At 45.1% G+C, this 18,617-nt stretch overlaps 1 protein-coding gene across 1 annotated transcript in view; it reads left to right on the top strand.

The window, feature by feature from the left end:
* Positions 1-18,617, top strand: part of LOC137384487 (glutamate receptor ionotropic, NMDA 2C-like) — a 397,390-nt gene that overhangs the window by 293,799 nt on the left and 84,974 nt on the right. The window contains exons 5-7 of the mRNA XM_068058626.1: positions 10,140-10,299; positions 15,974-16,127; positions 17,696-17,821. Coding sequence (XP_067914727.1) covers positions 10,140-10,299; positions 15,974-16,127; positions 17,696-17,821 — 440 coding nt within the window. The remainder of the gene's footprint in view (positions 1-10,139; positions 10,300-15,973; positions 16,128-17,695; positions 17,822-18,617) is intronic.

Genomic DNA, 18,617 nt, shown 5'->3' with positions numbered 1-18,617 from the left:
GCGAAATCAATCCTCAACCACTTTTCTGCGACACTTTTTGTCGAATGGACATTGTCCCAGAAAGAATGGTTATCTGTGTAGCATTCTATAGGAAAACTCTTCTCCAATTGTCCCTTAGAGTTCCTTTAAAATACTCAATAAATACATACCCATATCTAATCGCTTCTATCAGTGCATGTATCTCAGCGGCTAAGATGCTTTTAACCATCCTCTTTATTTTCTTCGATTCCCAGGCTAACGGACAACATTTATCATTTCTTCCCACCAAAGATATAATGAGCCCTGCTGCACTCGAATAATCATTGGGAAGATGAGCATGTGAGGCGGTTACGTGCTGGTATTGTCACTGGACTAGTAACCCAGAAACCCAGGTATTGCTCTGGGGACATAGGCTCGAATCCCACCACAGCAGAAGGTGGAATTTGAATTGAATTAATAAATCTGGAATTTAAAGCTAGTCTAATGATGGCCACGAAACCATTGTCGATTGTTGTAAAAACCCATCTGGTTCACTAATGTCCTTTAAGGAAGGAAATCTGCTGTCCTTACCTGGTCTGGCCTACATGCGACTCCAGATCCACAGCAATGTGGTTGACTCTGAAATGGCCTCGCAAGCCACTCAGTTCAAGGGCAATTAGGGATGGGCAATAAATGCTGGCCTGGCCTGCGACGCCCCACATCCCATGAAAGAATTTTTAAAAAGGCATCACTAAAAATGACCAATTTCATCTCTTCCGGGTCACCCAATGCTGGAAACTTGAGTGTACATTTGTCAAAACTCAATCTCTTCAATGTCTTATTTGCTTTCAGCACTTCCCCAACAATAGCATGTTTCAGCATGGTCCTCAATTCTCATACATCACAACAAGCATCCAGCCTAGTTTGCGTGCACAACCAGTGCAACTGCACGATTAAGCTCCTTAACTGGTCTGCTTCTTCTTTGGTTGCAGAGTCTTCCTTTTGTGAGGATCTGGCCCAATTTATTGTTCAACTCACTGAGATAGGCACTTTAGGCACAAAAATCAAAACTTCAAGAACTACTTCAATTGTTTTTGCAAGTTGTACAAAGACTTGTACATAATGATAGGAAAAGGTTTAACTCACTGAGAAAAGGACTTTAGGCATGAAAATCAAAACTTCTCAAGAACGAGTAGAAACTTTATGGGCATGCATTAAACTGGTTAGTACGCAAGAGAAAAACGTTCAACCCACTAAGGTAAGCACTTCTGGGACAAAAGCAGAATGAGTAGAATCTTTATGAGCATTCTTAAACTAATTGTATATAACAAAATCTTCAACTCACTGAGACAAGCATTTCAGCAGGTAGAGAAGAGAGACAGACAGACAGGAAGACGGGGAGAGAAAGAGCGGGAGAGAGACAGCATGAGGGGGGAGAGAAAGTAAGTCAATAAATCAGTCTTCTCATTCAAAGCTTCTTCACAAAAATGAACATTTGTTGTTTTGATTAATAGTAAGATATATTTTTAATGCCTTTATCATTCCGAAATTTGCTCATCGGCCCCCTGTGCAGAACAAAAATTGTGGCCCCCCCCCCACCACCTAAAAAGGTTGGAAACCCCTGTTGTAGATGGTACACATTGCAGCCACTGTGTGCCAGTGGTGGAGGGAGTGAATGTTTTAGGTGGTGGATGGGGTGCCGATCAAACGGGCTGCTTTGTCCTGGATGGTGTCGAGCCTATTGAGTGTTGTTGGAGTTGCACTCATCCAGGCAAGTGGAAAGTATTCCATCACACTCCTGACTTGTGCCTTGCAGATGGTGGACGGGCTTTAGCAAGTCAGGAGGTGAGGCACTTGCCGCAGAATTCCCAGACTCTGACCTACTCTTGTATTTATATGGCTGGCTCAGTTAAGCTTTTGGTCAATGATAAACTCCAAGATGTTGATGGTGGGGATTCAGTGATGGTAGTGCCATTGAATGACTGAGTGTCAAGTGGAAGTTGGATTCTGTCTTATTGGAGATGGTCATTGCTTGGTGCTTGTGTGGTGGAAATGTTATATTGCATGCAGGCATGGACTGCTTCATTATCTGAGGTGTTGCAAACATCCCCACTTCTGAACTAATGATGAAGGGAAGGTCATTGATGAAGCAGCTAAAGATGGTTTGGCCTAGGACACTACACTGAGAATCGCCTGCAGCGATGTGGGCTGAGATGATTGTTCTCCAACAACCACAACCATCTTCCTTTATGCTGAGTTTGACTCCCACCAATGGAGAGTTTTCCCCGATTCCCACTGCTTTCAATTTTACCAGGGCTCCTTGATGACACACACTGTCAAATGCTGCCTTGATATCAAGGGCAGTCACTCTCACCGCACTTCTGTAATTTAGCTGTCTTGTCCATCTTCGGACGAAGGCCTTAATGAGGTCAGGAGCTGAGAAACTAAACTGAGCATTGGTGAGCAGGTTATTACTGAGTAAGTGCCACTTGATAGCACTGTCGACAACACCTTCCATCGCTTTTCTGATGTTTGAGAGTAGACTGCTGGGCAGTAATTGGCCAGATTGGATTTGTCCTGGCAGTTTTCCATCTTTATCAGGTAGGTGCCAGTGTTGTAGTCGTATTGGAAGAACTTGGTTGTGGCCGCAGCTAGTTCTGGAGCAGAAATCGTCAGCACTGCAGCTGTAATGTTGTCAGAGCCCATAGCCTTTGCTGTATCTAGCGTGCTCAGCTGTTTCCTGATATCATGTGGAGTGAATTGAATTAGCTGAAGATTGGGATCTATGATGGTGGGGCCCACAGGAGAAGGCCGAGATGGATTATCCACTTGGGACTTCCAGCTGAAGATCGCTGCAAATGCTTAAGCTTTGTCTTCTGCACTCAGGTGCAGGGCTCCACAGTCATTGAGAAAGTTGATGTTGTGGACCCGCTTCCTCCCATTATTTGTTTAATTATCCATCATAGCTGGATGTGCAGGACTGCAGAGCTTAGATCTGATTGGTTGGTTGTGGAATCGCTTAGCTCTGTCTGCAGCAGGCTGGTTCTGCTGTTTAGCATGTATGTATTCCTGTGTTGCAGCTTCACCAGGTTGGCACCACATTTTTAGGTACGCCTGGTGCTGCTCCTAGTATGCTGTTATAGACTCCTCATTGAACCAGGGTTGGTCCCCTGGCTTGATGGTAATGGTAGAGTGGGGGATATGCGGGCCATGAGGTGACACATGAGATTGTGTTTGAATACAATTCTGCTGCTGCTGATGGTCCACAGCACCTAATGGATGTCCAGTTTTGAACTGCTAGATCTGTTCTGAATCTATCCCATTTAGCACGGAGGTAGTGACACATCACACAATGGAGCATGTCTCAGTGTGGAGACAGGACTTCTTCTCAGTGGTCACTCCTACCCATACCATCATGGACAAATTCATCGGCAACAGGTAGATTGGTCAGGATGAGGTCAAGTAGGATCTTCCCTCTTGTTGGTTCTCTAACCACCTGCTGCAGGCCTAGTCTGGCAGATATCTCCTTCAGGACTCTGCCAAATTGGTCAGTAATGCTGCTGCTGAGCCACTCTTGGTAATAGACATTGAAGTCCCCCACCCAGAGTACATTCTGATCCTTTGCTACCCTCACTGCTTCTTCCAATTGGTGTTCAACATGAAGGAACACTGATTCATCAGCTGAGGGAGGGCAGTAGGTTTTTTATTCTTTCATGGGATGTGGGCATTGCTGGCTAGGCCAGTATTTATTGCCCATCCCTAATTGCCCTTGAGAAGGTGGTGGTGAGCCGCCTTCTTGAATCGCTGCATTCTGTATGGTGTAGATACACCCACAGTGTTGTTATGTGGAGGCCATTGATATGGGGACAGTTTCGCTGGCCTCAGCAACCTGCAGAAGAAACTTTGACCCTGGAACAAGAGGGCATTGCTAAACCATTTATCATTATCAATCATTAAAATTTGTTATGTTTCAGCCATTACTGTGCCCTATTATGATAATCAAATTCTATCTAATTACAAAAGCCAGGGCATAAGTTGCTGAAGAACAGAACTAATTAGATCACAATGAACTTGGCCACAGTGGACGAGGTCACCCACCAATTGATTGTGCACACCACTGTAGTCACTCGAAATCCTACTCACATGAAAAAGAACCCTGCAGCAAAGAAGGGTATAAAAACCTGTCAGCTTTAAGCCAGAAAGGAGAGAGAGAGAAGAAAGGAAGAAGAAAGAAGACAGCTGATCTGCAGACAGATGCAGGAAGAGGCGTTTGGCTGCTCACCGACTTCACGGAACCCACTTCACCGATGGAAGATCGACTGGGTGGGTGATGGTGAACGTGCCTGAACACTAAGTAAATTTTGTCGATTGTCACTTTACTCAATAAAGAGCATTGAGAATGGGTTTGCAACTAAATTCTGCTGTTGGCATCTCATCTTGTAATTCTAGTGTTTAAGAATTATAAGGGGAATTGAACAGCCACACGTCAGGGACGTGTAACCCGGAATTCTCCCTAGGAAGGGAGTTCCAGGATCTTGACCCAGTGACAGTGAAGGAACAGCAATCTAGTTCCAAGTCAGGATGGTGTGTGTCTTGGAGGGAAACTTGCAAGTGGTGATGTTCTCAACAATCTGCTGCCCTTGTCCTTCCAGGTGGTAGAGGTCGCAAGTTTGGAAGGTGCTGTCGAAGGAGCTGTGAGTTGCTGCAGTACATCTTGGAGATGGTGCACACTGCTGCCACTGTGCGTCAGTGGTGAAGGGAGTGAATGTTGATGGTGATGGATGGGGTGCCAAATCAAACAAGTTGCTTTGTCCTGGATGATGTCGAACTTCTTGAGTGTTGTTGGAGCTGCACCCATCCACGCAAGTGGAGAGTATTCCATCACGCTCCTGACTTGTGCATTGTAGATGGTGGACAGGCTTAGGGGAGACAGGAAGTGAGTTACTGGCCAAAGAATTCCCAACCTCTGACCCGCTGTTGTAGCCACAGTTTTTATGTGGCTGGTTCAGTTCAGTTTCTGGTCAATGGTAACCCCCAGGATGTTGATAGTGGGACATTCATTGATCGTAATGCCATTGAAGTCAAAGGGAGATAGTTAGATTCTCTCTTGTTTGAGATGGTCATTGCCTGGCACTTGTGTGGTACGAATGTTACTCGCTGTACATTGCACAATCATCAGCAAACATCCCCACTTCTGACCTTATGATGGAGGGAAGGTCATTGATGAAGCAGCTGAAGATGGTTGGGCCTAGGACACTACCCTGAGGAACTCCTGCAGTGATGCTCTAGTACTGAGTTGATTGACCTCCAACAACTACAACCATCTTCCCAAGTGCTTGGTAAGACTCCAACCTGTGGAGAGTTTTCCTCCTGATTCCTATTGACTCCGATTTTACTGATGCTGCCTTGATGTCAAGAGCAGTCACCTCTTGATTTCAGCTCTTTATCCATGTTTGGACCAAGGCAGCAATGAGGTCAGGAGCTGAGTGGCCCTGGCCGTTTGCAAACTAAGCGTCAGTGAGCAGGTTATTTCTGAGTAAGTGCCGCTTGACAGCACTGTCAACGATACCTTCCATCAGTATGCTGATGATCAACAGTAGACTGATGGGGCAGTAATTGGCCAGGTTAAATTTGTCCTGCTTTTTGTGTACAGGACATACATGGGCAATTTCCCACATTGTCGCGTAAATGCCAGTGTTGTACTGTAACAGCTTTGCTAGGGGCGCGGCAAGTTCTGGGGCACATGTCTTCAGGTGGCAATCAGCAAGAGATTTCCTTGCCCATGTTTGATGAATGCCATGAGACTTCATGAGGTTCTGTAATGATGAGCACTCCCAGGGCCACTCCCTCCCGACTGGTAATGGCTGCACAGACAGAAAAGGGATGGGTGACCACCAGGCGGAGTAGTAGGCGCAGATAGGTAGTCCAGGACTGCCCTGTGGGCATTCCCCTCTCAAACAGATATACTGCTTTGGATACTGTTGGGGGCCTGGCCTCCCAGGGAAGGCAGCAACAGCCATGTTCGTAACACCACGGATGGCTCTGCTGCACAACAGGGGAGGAAAAGGAGTGGAAGATCTACAATGATAGGGGATTCTATCATAAGGGGTACACATAGGCGTTTCTGTGGCCGCAAACATGACTCCAGGATGGTATGTTGCCTCCCTGGTGCTAGGGTCAAGGATGTCACGGAGCAGCTGCAGGACATTCTGAAGGGAGGGGGTGAACAGTCAGAGGTCGTGGTACACATTGGTACCAACGACATAGGTAGAAAGAGGGATGAGGTCCTGCAACCAGAATTTAGGGAGCTAGGCAGCTGATTAAAAAGCTGGACCTCAAAGGTTGTAATCTCTGCATTACTCCCGGTGCCACGTGCTAGTGAGTATAGGAATAGGAGGATACAGCAGATGAATGCGTGGCTGAAGAGATGGTGCAGGAGGGAGGGCTTTAGTTTCCTGGATCATTTGGTTTGTTTCTGGCAAAGGTGGGATCTGTACAAGTTGGACGGATTGCACCTGAACCGGAACAGGACCAACATCCCTGCTGGGAGGTTTGCTAGTGCTGTTGGTGGGGTGGGGGTGGGGGGGCGGGTGGTGGTGGTTGGCGTTTAAACTAATTTGACAGGGGAATGGAATACAGTGTGGAAGTACAGTAGGGGGTGATGCAAAGTCAAATATAGAAGAGAAACTGAGTCAGTCTGGGAGGCAAAGCAAATATAGACCTGTTAAGACACAAGTGAAAAATGCAATGCTGGATTGCATCTATTTTAATGCAAGGAGTCTTACTAGTAAGGCAGATAAATTGAGGGTGTTGATTAGCACATGGGATTATGATATTGTTGCTCTCACAGAGACATGGTTGAGGGAGGGGCAGGACTGGCAGCTCAATATTCCAGGGTATAGACTCTGGAATAGAACAGCGGCAGGGATAAAAGAGGAGGTGGCATTGCACTGTTGATCAAGGAGTTAATTACTGCAGTAAGGAGGGATGATATCTTAGAAGGTTCCTCAAATGAGGCCATATGGGTAGAACTTAAAAACAAAAAGGGGGCAATCACTTGGCTGGGAGTGTACTACAGGCCTCCAAACAGTCAGGGAGAGTTAGAGGAGAAGATATGTAGACAAATCTCAGAGAGGTGTAAAAATAATAGGGTAATAATAGGGGATTTCAACTTCAACTGAGATCGTCTTAGTGCAAAAGGCTTAAAGGGGGCGGAATTCCTAAAGTGCATACAGGGGAGATTTTTGAGCCAGTACGTAGACAGTCCTAAAAGAGAAGGGGCAGTACTGGACCTAATCCTAGGGAATGAAGCTGGACAAGTGGTAGAAGTGTCAATGGGAGAGTATTTCAGGGATAGTGACCATAACTCTGTCAGAATTAAGGTAGTTATGGAAAAGGGCAAAGATGGGCTGGAAATAAAGGTACTGAATTGGAGGAAGGCCGATTTTCAATATGATAAAACAGGATCTGGCCAAAGTGGACTGGGAGCAGCTACTTGTAGGAAAGTCTACATCAGATCAGTGGGAGTCATTCAAAGAGGAGATAGTGAGGGTTCAGAGCCAATATGTACCCGTTAAGGTGAAGGGTAGGACCAACAAGACCGGGGAACCCTGGATGTCAAGGGATAGAGAGGGTTGGATAAGGGGAAAAAAACAAGGTTTATGGCAGATTCAGAGGGCTGAAAACAGTGGAGGCCCGAGAGGAGTACAGAAAGTGTAGGGGGGTACTTAAAAAAGTAATTAGGAGAGCGAAGAGGGGACATCAAAAAACACTGGTGGGCAAGATAAAGGAAAATTCTAAGGCGTTTTATAAGTATATTAAGTGCAAGAGGATGAGCAGGGACGAATGGGGTCCATTCGGGACCAAAGTGACAATGTGTGTGTGGAGCCGGAGGACATAGGTGAGGTTTTAAATAATTACTTTTCATCTGTGTTCACTATGGAGAAGGACGATGTAGGTGTAGAGATCAGGGAGGAAGATTGTGATATACATGAACAAATTAGCATTGAAAGAGAGGAAGTATTAGCTGTTTTAGCGGGCTTAAAAGTGGATAAATCCCCAGGCTCAGATGAGATGTACCCCAGGCTGTTATGCGAGGCAAGGGAGGAGATTGCAGGGGCTCTGACACAAATTTTCAAATCCTCTCTGGTCACAGGAGAGGTCCCAGAGGACTGGAGGACAGCGAATGTGGTGCCATTATTCAAGAAGGGCAGCAGGGATAAACCAGATAATTACAGGCCAGTGAGTCTAACAACAGTGGTTGGGAAACTATTGGAAAAAATTCTGAGGGACAGGATTAATCTCCACTTGGAGAGGCAGGGATTAATCAGGAATAGTCAGCATGGCTTTGTCAGGGGGAGATCGTGTCTAACAAACTTGATTGAATTTTTCGAGGCGGTGACTAGATGTGTAGATGAGGGTAAAGCAGTTGCTGTTGGCTACATGGACTTCAGTAAGGCTTTTGATAAAGTCCCCATGGGAGATTGGTTAAGAAGGTAAGAGCCCATGGGATCCAGGGCAATTTGGCAAATTGGATCCAAAATATGCTTAGTGGCAGGAGGCAGAGAGTGATGGTCGAGGATTGTTTTTGTGAGTGGAAGCCTGTGACCAGTGGTGTATCGCAGGGTTCGGTGCTGGGACCCTTACTGGTTGTAGTGTACATTAATGATTTTGATGTGGATATAGGAGGTATGATCAGTAAGTTCGCAGACGATATGAAAATTTGGTGGTGTCGTCAATAGTGAGGAGGAAAGCCTTAGATTACAGGACGCTATAGATGGGCTGGTAAGATGGGTGGAGCAGTGGCAAATGGAATTAAATCCTGAGAAGTGTGAGGTGATGCATTTTGGGAGGACTAACAAAGCAAGGAAATATACAATGGATGGTAGGACCTTCGGAAGTACAGAAGGTCAGAGGGACCTTGGTGTACTTGTCCATAGATCACTGAAGGCAGCAGCACAGTTAGATAAGGTGGTTAGGAAGGCATATGGGATACTTGCCTTTATTAGCCGAGGCATAGAATATAAGAGCAGGGAAGTAATGATGGAGCTGTATAAAATGCTAGTTAGGCTACAGCTGGAGTACTGTGCACAGTTCTGGTCATCACACTGTAGGAAGGATGTGATTGCACTGGAGAGGGTGCAGAGGAGATTCACCAGGATGTTGCCTGGGCTGCAGCAGTTTAGCTATGAAGAGAGACTGAAAAGGCTAAGTTTGTTTTTCTTCGAGCAGAGAAGGCTGCTGGGGGGGGACATGATTGAGGTATGCAAAATTAGGAGGAGCATTGATAGTTTAGATAGGAAGAAACTTTTTCCCTTTGCGGAGGGGTCAATAACCAGGGGGCATAGATTTAAGATAAGGGGCGGGAGGTTTAGGGAGGATTTGAGGAACATTTTTTTTTACCCAGAGGATGGTTGGAATCTGGAACGCACTGCCTTAAGAGGTGGTAGAGACAGGAACCCTCACAACATTTAAGAAGTATTTAGATGAGCACTTGAAATACCATAGCATACAAGGCTATGGGCAAATGCTGGAAAATGGGTTGAGAATAGGTAGGTGCTTGATGGCCGGCACGGACACGATGGGCCGAAGGGCCTGTTTCTGTGCTATATAACTCTATGATTCTATGACTGTATATTCCTGTGCTGCCACCTCTGTTGGGCCTCTCCAGCAGGTGGGACAGGACATACCCAGAAATTGTGATGGAGGTGTCTGGTACTTGTTTTTTTTTCAAATATGAATCCATGGAATGTGGACATCACTGGCAAGGCCATTTATTGCCCATCCCTAATTGCACACCTGAGTGGCTTGCTGGGCCATTTCAGATGGCAGTTAAAAGTCAACCACATTTCTGTGAGTTTGGAGTCACATATCGGCCAGTCTGGATAGAGACAGTAGTTTTCCTTCCCTAAAAGGACATTGGTGAACCAGTTGGGCTATGATGACAATCCGGTAGTTTCTTGATCATCATCATTACCGACACTAGCTTTTTTATTCCAGCTTTATTTCATTAACTGAATTTAAAGACCCCAGCAGCCATTTTGGGGTTTGAACTTGTATCTCCTGATCATTAGCCCAGGCCTTTGGATCACTCAGCCTGTAACTCATTGTGACATTCCGTAAAAATCTGTGCCAACCCCTGATCCATTGTGATGTGCTGTTTTATCCTGCATGTATTTCAGTATTGCTGAGACATACACCAAGCTGTGTTGTAAAGGATTCTGCATCGACATTCTGAAGAAACTTGCAAAAACAATCAAATTTTCCTACGACCTTTACCTCGTGACCAATGGAAAACATGGAAAGAAGGTTCGAGGCACCTGGAATGGAATGATTGGAGAGGTACAGAGTTCATGTCCTCGCGACTGCTGACTGTTTTTAACCAATTGCAGAGGAACAAGAAACCAGGAAATAGAAACAGCAACTCATGGGGCCTGTGGGTAACACAGTTAATGCAGGTGTGAGGGGTCAAGGGTCAATGTGACGATGGAAGTGTTCATCACATTCAAAAAATACAAGACATGCAATAAATGACTACAGTCCAATCATACCAAATAACAAACAAATTATATTCAAAAAAATAAAAACCATTCAAACTTACTCCGTCAACACAGAATCTCAGAATCGTTAACAGCGCAGGAGGCCATTTGGCCCATCATGTCCTCACTGGCTCACTGAAAGAGCAACTACCTCAGTTCCATTCCCCTGCCTTCTCGCCATAACCCTGCACATTCTTCCTTTTCATATAACTGTCTAATTCCCTTATGAATGCTTCAATTGAACTGAGCCCTCACAATAAATACAAATCATTGAATGCAGAGCCCTCACACTCAGTAACTACAAACCACTCAATACAGCACAATTAATATAGACCATTCACATCAAATAAATACAAAACTACCCATACCCAATGCAAAACAACCACAGCATAAATTCAAACCACTTTCACTAATTAAATGTAGATGATGTTCAGTCAATAAATAAAAACCGGGTGCTCTCAGTTAATACAAACCACTCACACAAACCATTCATGCTTAATTGATACAAATCATTCTAGTCAAGAAAGGTCACAGGGATAAAGCAGGAAACTACAGGTCAGTCAGTCCAACATCGGTGGTGGGGAAGTTCTTGGAAACCATTATCAGAGACAAAACAAACTTTCATTTGGAAAGGCTTGGATTAATCAAGGAATGCCAGTGTGGATTTGTTAAAGAAAAATTGTGTCTGACTAACTTAATTGAATTCTTTGATCAGGTGACAGAGGAGGTTGTTAAAGGAAGCCAGGGAGAAAATAGTGGATGCGTTGAGGATCATCTTCAAGTCCTCACTAGATACAGGAGAGGTACCAGAGGATTGGAGGGCTGCGAACGTTGTACCATTGTTTAAAAAGGGTGCAAAGGATAAGCCAAATAATTATAGGCCGGACAGTCTGACCTCAGTGGTGGGTAAATTGTTAGAATCTATTCTGAGGGACAGGATAAACTGCCACTTAGAAAGGCACGGATTAATCAGGGATCGTCAGCATGGATTTGTTAAAGGAAGGTCATGTCATACTAACTTAATTGAGTTTTTTGAGGAAGTAACAAGAAGGATTAATGAGGGTAGTGCAGTGGATCTGGTCTACATGGATTTTAGTAAGGCATTTGACAAGGTCCCACATGGCAGACTGGTCAGTAAAATGAAAGCCCATGGGTTACAGGGGAATGTGGCAGGTTGGATCCAGAATTGGCTCAGTGACAGGAAACAAAGGCTAGTAGTTGACGGATGTTTTGTGATTGGAAAGCTGTTTCCAGTGGCGTTCCACAGGGCTCAGTGTTGGGTCCCTTGCTGTTTGTGATAAAGAACAAAGAACAGTACAGCACAGGAATAGGCCATTCGGCCCTCCAAGCCTGCGCCGATCTTGATGCCTGCCGAAACTAACACCTTCTGCACTTCCGGGGCCCATATCCCTCTATTTCCTTCCTATTCATATATTTGTCAAGATGTCTCTTAAACGTCGCTATTGTATCTGCTTCCACCACCTCCCCTGGCAGCAAGTTCCAGGCACTCACCACCCTCTGTGTAAAAAAACTTGCCTCGCACATCCCCTCTAAACTTTGCCCCTCACACCTTAAACCTATGTCCCCTAGTAACTGACTCTTACACCCTGGGAAAAAGCTTCTGACTATCCACTCTGTCCATGCCGCACATAACTTTGTAAACCTCTATCATGTCGCCCCTCCACCTCCGTCGTTCCAGTGGAAACAATCCGAGTTTTTCCAACCTCCCCTCATAGCTAATGCCCTCCAGACCAGGCAACATCCTGGCAAACCTCCTCTGTACCCTCTCCAAAGCCTCCACGTCCTTCTGGTAGTGTGGTGACCAGAATTGCACGCAATATTCTAAGTGTGGCCTAACTAAGGTTCTGTACAGCTGCAACATGACTTGCCAATTTTTATACTCTATGCCCCGACCGATGAAGGCAAGCATGCCATATGCCTTCTTGACTACCTTATCCAACTGCGTTGCCACTTTCAGTGACCTGTGGACCTGTACTCCCAGATCTCTCTGCCTGTCAATACTCCTAAGGGTTCTGCCATTTACTGTATACCTCCCACCTGCATTAGACCTTCCAAAATGCATTACCTCACATTTGTCCAGATTAAACTCCATCTGCCATTTTTCCCCCCAAGTCTCCAACCGATCTATATCCTGCTGTATCCTCTGACAATCCTCATCATTATCCGCAACTCCACCAACCTTTGTGTCGTCCGCAAACTTACTAATCAGACCAGCTACATTTTCCTCCAAATCATTGATATATACTACAAACAGCAAAGGTCCCAGCACTGATCCCTGCGGAACACCACTAGTCACATCCCTCCATTCAGAAAAACACCCATCCACTGTTACCCTCTGTCTTCTGTGACTGAGCCAGTTCTGTATCCATCTTGCCAGCTCACCTCTGATTCCGTGTGACTTCACCTTTTGCACCAGTCTGCCCTGCGGGACCTTGTCAAAGGCTTTACTAAAGTCCATATAGACAACATCCACTGCCCTTCCCTCATCAATCATCTTCGTCACTTCCTCAAAAAACTCAATCAAATTAGTAAGACACGACCTCCCCTTCACAAAACCATGCTGTCTCTCGCTAATAAGTTCGTTTGTTTCCAAATGGGAGGAAATCCTGTCCCGAAGAATCCTCTCTAAAAGTTTCCCTACCACTGACATAAGGCTCACCAGCCTATAATTTCCTGGATTTTCCTTACCACCCTTCTTAAACAAAGGAATTGATATATATCAATGTTTTGGACTTAAGTGTGGGAGGCATGATTGGGAAATTTGCTGATGGCACAAAAATTGGCCGTGTAGTTGATAGTGAAGAGAGTAGCCGTAGACTCCAGAAAGATATCAATTGTTTCGTTGAGTGGCGGAAAAGTGGCAAATGGAATTCAATCCAGAAAAGTGTGAGGTAATGCAGTTGGGGAGGGCAAACAAAGCGAGGGAATACACAATAAATGGGAGGATATTGAGAGGGGTAGAAGAAGTGACCTTCGTGTGCATGTTCACAGGTCTCTGAAGGTGGTAGGACAGGTAGATAGAGTGATGAAGAAGGCAGGTGGAATGCTTTCCTTTATTGGCTGAGGTATAGAATACAAATGCTGGAACTGTATAAAACGCTGGTTAGGCCACAGCTGGAGTATTGTGTACAGTTCTGGTTACCACATTACAGGAAGGACATAATTGCTCTGGAAAGAATACAGAGGAGATTTACAAGAATGTTGCCAGGGCTTAAAAGTTGTAGCTGTGAGGAAATATTGGATAGGCTAGGGTTAGAACAAAGGCTGAGGGGTGACTAAATAGAGTCAAAATTATGAGGGGCCTAGATACAGTAGCTAGGAAAGACCTGTTTCCCCTAGCGTAGAGGTCAATTATCAGGGGGCACAGTTTTAAGGCGTTCGGTAGAAGGATTAGAGGGGACATGAGGAAAAGCTTTTTCACCCAGAGGGTGGTGGGTGTCTGGAATTCACTGCCAGGGATGGTGGTGGAAGCAGAAACCCTCAATTCTTTTAAATGGTACCTGGACATGCACCTGTAGTGCTGTAACCGGCGAGACTATGGACCAGGTGCTGGAAAGTGGGATTAGATTGGGCGGCTAGTTTTTTTTTTGGCCGGCACGGACACAACAGGCTGAATGGCCTCCTTCTGTGCTGTAATTTTTTCATGGTTCCATGGTTCTAGCTTGTGTCATCGATGTTGTATATATGGAGTTCCAGAAGGAATTTGACAAAGTGCCAGATGGGAGGCTTATTAAGATGGAAGCCTATGGAACGAAGGCTAAAGTGTTGGTATGAATACAAAATTGGCTGAGTGACAGGAAGCAAGTATGGTGGCAGGTGGATGTTCTTCAGACTGGGGGGTGGTTTGCAGTTGTATTCCCCAAGGGTCAGTTTTGGGTCCATTACTCATTACAATTGTGATAACAACCTAGGCTTGCATGTAGGGAGGAATTTGGGCATTGCTGGTAAGACCAGCATTTAATGCCCATCCCAAATTGCCCTTGACAACTGAGTGGCTTGCTAGGCCATTTCAGTGGGCAGTTAGGAGTCAACCCTGTGGGTCTAGAGTCATATGTAGGCAGTCCAGGTAAGGACGACAGATTGCCTTTCCTAAAGGACATTAGTGAACCAGATTTTAATTCATTAATTGAATTTAAATTCCACCAGCTGCCATGATGGGATTTGAACCCCTGTCCCCAGGGCATTAGCCTGAGACTCTGGGTTACTAGTTCAGTGACATTACCACTGTGCCACCACCTCCCCTAAAGTTTGCTGCTGATGCAAAATTTGGTGAAGTAGAAGATAGATGCTTCAGGATGACATAGACAGGATGGTGAGATGGGCAGAAACATGGCAGATGGGGTTCAATGCGGAGAAGTGTAAAGTGATGTACTTTGAGACAACTGATATGGAAGGACAGTGTAGTGTAAATAACACTATTTTGAAAAGTGTAGATGAACAGAGACCTTGGAGTCCACGTATTCAAATCCTTAAAGGTGGCAGGGCAAGATTGATTATAGCTAGAAAGCATATGGGTTTTGGGTTTATAAATGGAGGAATAGAATATAAAGGCAGAGAGATCGTGCTAGAACTTTATACATCACTGGTTCGGTCTCAGCTTGAGTATTGTGGACAATTCTGGGCACCAAATTTCAGGAAAAATGTAAAGTCTTAGAATGAATATAGATGAGGTTTACCAGGATGTTACCAGGAATGAGGGACTTCAGTTATGAGGTGAGGCTAGAAAAGCTGGGAGTGTTCTCCTCAGAACGGAACAGGTTGAGTGGTGATCTTATGGAAGTTTTCAAGATGATGAGAGGCTTTGAGAGAGAAAATAGGGAAAAAATTATTCCCTTTGGTGAGTGGGTCAATAACCAAATGTCATAGATTGAAATCACTGGAAAAAGATCAAGGGGGAGATGGGGAGAATTTGTTTCGCTCGTCCATTGTGATCTGGAACTCTCTAGCTGAAAAGGTGGTGGAAGATGAGAAATAAATAAATAATTTTAAAAAGAAATTATACAGGTGCTTGAAGATGAGAAACTTACAAGGTTACAGTAAAAATTGGAGATGTGGGACTAAACATAACTGCTCTTTCAAAGAGCTAGCACAGGAACGATGGTCTGAAAGGCCTCCTTCTGTGCTGTAAGTTTCAATGATTTACTCTAAATAAATGCAGACGACTGAAACTAAATCAATACAAATCCCCTTACACTCATAAAATACAACTTACACACACTCAATAAATAGACAACATACATTCAATAAACCCAAACCACTCACACTCAGTAAACATGAATTCATACTGCCCAGTCACTCGATAAATACAAACTCTTCACATTCAATAAAGGTAGTTCCCCTCACATTAAACCAATACAAATCACTACTCAATAAACACAAATCACTCAGTAAATAAATGCAGACCAGTATCATCCTCAGTATTTATCCCCACCCTCTACTTAATTTCCCATTTGTAGGTTTTCTACCAGAGAGCAGATATGGCCATTGGATCCCTCACCATAAATGAGGAGCGCTCTGAGATTGTGAGTTTCTCTGTCCCCTTTGTAGAGACTGGGATCAGCGTGATGGTCGCCAGGAGCAACGGAACTGTCTCCCCATCGGCTTTTCTAGGTGAGTCGTGCCATGTTGCGAAGGGATTGTATTTGAAAATGACTAAAAAGTAAAACAGGGCAGAAAATGGGCCAGTTCAGGTCAGCAACTGCAAAGAGGCATTTCCAATGAAACCTGGTGCAATGATTTGAAAAAAAACTGCCAATTTTCCAGCTCACCAGCATCACTTGGTTTACACACGGATCGGGAGAATCCCGAAGGAAAAGCCATATGCTCCAGTTTCAACTCATTCTCCAGGAATTTGCTGAGCCATTCTCCTGATTGGCTACTGTGACTTTGCTTAATTTAGTATCAGGGACTGATCGGTATAAATTGAGGGAACTGGGGCCGGGGTTAAGTATTTGCACAGAGCTGAATGGTGGGATATGGGCTCAATGATGGAGGCTGGGGTCAATAATTGATACGGGATCAATGATGGGTCAGGCATCAATGACGCAGGCTGGTATCAATGAAAGTGCAAGCGTTAATAACAGTGCCTGGATTCAATGATGGGCTAGGGTTCAATGATAGGAACTGGGATTAATGATATTGGCAAGGATCAATGAGGGGGCTGGTTTAAATAATGGGAGCTGGGGTCAATGATCGATTGGGAAGCCAATGGTGCATAAAGGATCAATGATGAGACTGCAGTCAATGATGGATGCAGTGGGGTCAATGTTTGGAGCTGAACACAATAATGGGTTTAGGAATCAATGATGGAGTCGGGGCTCAATGAAGTTTGAATTCATCAATGATGTGGCCTGGGATCTATGATAGGACTGCGCTCAATGATCAGAGACTGGGGGTCAGTGATCGAACACTGGGTCAGTGAACGGGGCCAGAGGTCAGTGATCGGGGACTGGAGTCAATGATCAGGGAGTAGGGACAGTGATTGGGGTCAGGGGTCAGTGATCGGGGACTGGGGCAAGTAATCAGGGACTGAGGTTAGTGATTGGAAACTCAGATCAGTGATCGGGACTGGGTCAGCGATGGAGGACTGATGTCAATGATCGGGGTCAGGAGTCGGTGATTGGGGACTGGGGTCAGTGATCATGGTCAGGTGTCAGTGGGGACGGGGGTCAATGATCGAGCACTGGGATCAGTGATTGGGGTCAGGGGTCAATGATTAGGGACTGGGGTCAGTGATTGAGATCAGTGGTGAGGGTCAGGGGTCAGTGATTGGGGTCCGTTGTCAGGTTCAGAGGTCAGTGATCAGGGACTGGAGTCAACAATCAGGCAGCGGGATCAGTGATCGGAAACTGGGTCGGTAATCGAGGGCTGGAATCAATGATTGGAGTCAGGGGTCGGTGTTTGGGTGATCAAACCAGGGAACAATGATCAAGACTGGTATTAAAGATGGGTTTGAGCTACCGAGCACCTTTGTGAGATTTACAGTCTTAATGACTGGATGTGTTCAAGGTACTGATAGGGATGAGATCAGAGGGAGTGTTTTCTGAATCAATGCTTTGAGGCATTTAGTTTTGCAGATTGTGAGTCCTGCAGGAGCTGAATGCGTGCTGGTTTGAGTAATTGTAGGTCTCCATAATTGCTGTGTTGAAGGTACTCAGCTGTCATTCTTCTCTCTGCAGAGCCCTACAGTCCTGCAGTGTGGATGATGATGTTTGTGATGTGTCTGACGGTGGTTGCTCTCACCGTCTGTATATTCGAGTACTACAGTCCTGTTGGATACAACCGAAACCTCATGAATGGCAAAAGTAAGTTATCAGTGAGTTGTAGTGGCAGGAATAAAGCCATTTGTGAGGATGAATTTCGAAGCATTGGAACAGCAGGAGGCCATTCAGCCCCTCGAGTCCAACATTCAATTAGATGATTGCTGATCTGCACCTCAACGTCATTTACCCGCCTTTCATCAATACCGCTTGATATCCTTACCCAGCAAAAATCTATTGATCTCAATCTTGAAAGCTTCAACTGCACCCAGCAGCCCACAGCCTTTTCAAAGAATCACAGAATTATAGAATGATACAGCACCGAAGGAGACCATTCAGCCCATCACACCTGTGCTGGCTCTTTGGTAGATTAGTTCACTCCCCCTGCTCTTTCTCCATAGCCTTGTAAATGTTTCCACTTCAAGACTTTATCCAATTCCATTTTGAAAGTTACTGTTGAATCTGCTTCCACCGCCTTTTCGGGTAGTGCATTCCCGGTCACAACAACTCGCTGCGTGAAGAAAATTTTCATTTCCTCCTCTGGTTCTTTTGCCAATCGCATAAAATCTGTGTCCTCTGGTTAATGGGCCTTTTGCTACTGGAAACAGTTTCTCCTTATTTCCTCTATCAAAACCCTTCATTATTTTGAATACGTCTATCAAACCTCCCATTAATCTTCACTGCTCGAAGGGGAACAAGTGCAGTTTCTCCAGTCTTTCCACATCCCTCATCCCTGGTACCACTCCAGTAAGTCTTTTCTTCACCCTCTCTAAGAACCTGACATCCTTACTAAAGTACGCTGTCCATAATTGAACACCAGTGAGGCTTGTGACGCGAGTGT

The sequence above is a fragment of the Heterodontus francisci genome, chromosome 26 (genome assembly GCF_036365525.1).
Source record: "Heterodontus francisci isolate sHetFra1 chromosome 26, sHetFra1.hap1, whole genome shotgun sequence".
In the NCBI taxonomy this organism is placed as follows: Eukaryota; Metazoa; Chordata; class Chondrichthyes; order Heterodontiformes; family Heterodontidae; genus Heterodontus; species Heterodontus francisci.
Note: the sequence above shows the minus strand (reverse complement) of the source record. Positions and strands in the feature narration are given on the sequence as shown.